Source organism: Amphimedon queenslandica, unplaced genomic scaffold (genome assembly GCF_000090795.2).
Source record: "Amphimedon queenslandica unplaced genomic scaffold, v1.1 AMPQUscaffold_10273, whole genome shotgun sequence".
Taxonomy (NCBI): domain Eukaryota; kingdom Metazoa; phylum Porifera; class Demospongiae; order Haplosclerida; family Niphatidae; genus Amphimedon; species Amphimedon queenslandica.
Genome location: NW_003549456.1, coordinates 3,685 through 6,040, shown reverse-complemented (window position 1 = coordinate 6,040; position 2,356 = coordinate 3,685). Strand labels below are relative to the sequence as shown.

At 34.1% G+C, this 2,356-nt stretch overlaps 1 protein-coding gene and 1 long non-coding RNA gene across 2 annotated transcripts in view; one reads left to right on the top strand and one right to left on the bottom strand.

The window, feature by feature from the left end:
* Positions 1-1,104: 1,104 nt before the first annotated feature.
* On the top strand, positions 1,105-1,504 carry LOC109590272 (uncharacterized). Its single transcript, XR_002189235.1, has 3 exons — positions 1,105-1,229; positions 1,277-1,354; positions 1,401-1,504. It is a non-coding gene; the product is annotated as an uncharacterized LOC109590272 (long non-coding RNA).
* A 393-nt stretch (positions 1,505-1,897) lies between these two features.
* LOC105315433 (E3 ubiquitin-protein ligase TRIM71-like) overlaps positions 1,898-2,356 on the bottom strand; it is a 2,711-nt gene continuing 2,252 nt past the window's right edge. Inside the window, exons 3-4 of the mRNA XM_020006194.1 lie at positions 2,143-2,319; positions 1,898-2,046 (exon numbers count right to left, since the gene is read on the bottom strand). Of these exons, the coding sequence (XP_019861753.1) occupies positions 1,898-2,046; positions 2,143-2,319 (326 nt within the window). The remainder of the gene's footprint in view (positions 2,047-2,142; positions 2,320-2,356) is intronic.

Sequence of the window (2,356 nt, the reverse complement as noted above, 5' to 3'; positions counted from 1 at the left end):
TGCCTTACTTCTTCTTTATGTGTTGCTATCTGCTCTAGTATCTTCTCTCCATTAGCAATAGCTTTAGTGACTGGAGGAATGACTCCATCACAACTAGCAACACTTTCTTTTAATGCTTTACATGCTGTTTCACCTTCATCAAGGTAATCATTGTAATTGTGACTTTTATGCTTAACGTTAAGACAAACTGGACAGACCAGTTTATTGCAATCGTTGCAATAGTATGTCAGTTTTTGGTCCAAATGTCGTGCACAGTAAACTGCCTCATGTTTAACAGCAGGCAATTGAATGGATTCCTTTGTTTCTATATTGATCAACTTGTGATTGGCTTCTTTCTTGTTTCTCTTATGACCTTTCTTACAATAATCACACAGAAACTGACCACAATCACAGCAATACACAACAGCTGCATCACTGGAATCATCACATTTATCGCACGATATTGCTTCCTTGCTAATGATCTTCTTTTTGATCGAAGCCTCTTTTGATTTATGTTCAAACCAAAGGTTTTGAGTGAGGCCTTCAATTTTACCATCAGGTAAATTAACGCTAGTGTCACACGTTGGACACTTTAATGAGGTATCAGCACTACCTTGCTTCCCTTTAACTTTTATTAGACACTTCTTACAGAATGAGTGAAGACAGGGAAGCATGAGGGGGTCAGTGTAATACTCTGAACAAACCTCACAAGTCATAGTGATAGCTGGACTTGTGTTTTCTGCCATTGCTGCCTATGAAAAAGTGAATAATCTCACTATTATTGACAACAATTCACTCACTTAATTTGATATAGTAATTCCTGAGCTTGAAGAAAAGAAGATGAATCTTAATAAGCCAAGCCACAAAATATGCAGCCCCTCCCATGTCTTTTCATCAACACCCCCGCAAAATTTACGGATCTGTAGAAGTGTAAACTGTTAATAAAAATTTAGTATACTATAGCCATGTGTCAAGATGGAGCTCTTGGTGTACACTTTTTAAAAGGTAATTTTATTACTTATTTGTTATTAGAATAACTTTTCTTCAGGATATTCAAAATTATCACAAGATAAGCTACTGCCTCAATTTCGAAGTCATTTTTGATTCTGATAAGGCAAGGAAGAAATTTAAAAATTTTTGAAATATTATTTTTCATTTTTAATCAAATTATGTTAGTCTGCAAAAGTATCAGAGGCAGTCTTGATAAGTTTCAATAATGTAACAGAAGAAATCAAAAGACTAGAGAAAAGGTTAGAGAGATGTAATGAGATTACTAGAATGTACAAAGATTTACTAGGTCATGACGAGTGGGTGGGTCATTGAACCTTATCACTATAAAGAAAAACTACTCACAAAAGTCATGTATCTTGTGCAGGTGGGTGTGGTTGTGGGTGGAGTCAAACATGACGTACATTGAATAGGTTGATATGGGAGGAGTACCAGCAACACTGGTTAATATCGTGTCAAGACGTCAGCCATTAGCAGTTGCATATTTACGTGATTATTTAGAAACAACTAGTTTAAATTCAAATAGAAATGGAAGAGAGAGTAGACCCAGTTTATTGATAGGTACTGATTCACCTAGTGATCTAACTATGATGTATAAAACATATGTATAATGTATTATAGTGTACACTAGGAACATGTGTATGTACTAGTATATAATGATGATGATGATATTTTGAGATTTTCTACTTTTTCTTTATTTTCAAAATTTTGAATCAAATTAATCTATTAATAACAATAATAATTAATAATCACTTAAAGTAGAGAGGAGAGAGAAAGGGGGAGGGAGAGAATTGTGTGTGTGAAAGAGAGACGAAAGAGAAAAGAGATAGAATGTGACAAAGCATCATTTAATACCAAAAATTGCAAGATTTTTTTTTCTAGTTTATTACAGTTTTATTGAACGACTACTTTAATATTTTGTTATACAATTGTTGCTATATTCAGCAACATAAATATGTCCTTTATCTAATGCTATGCCCCATGGAGAAGATAATCCTGAGATTAATTTGACTTGTTTCCTGTCAGGACTCAATACATGAAGATAACTAGCACCATAAACTGATACAAAGATATATCCTTCATCATCAATAGCAATACCTCGAGGACCATTAAAGTTACCAGCTGGATTATTGTATGTATCAAGATGAGTTTTACCATCAGGAGAGAAGACTTGAACATGATGTTGATCCCAAATGGTAACGTGTATCTTTCCTTCATTATCAACTGCTACATCAGATGCATTACCATCACATTGTATGACTTGTACAAATGTACCATCTTCTTTAAACATTTGTACTCTACTGTTGCTGTAATCAGCTACTAATATATTACCTTTACCATCAGTAGACATACCACGAGGAGTAGAGAA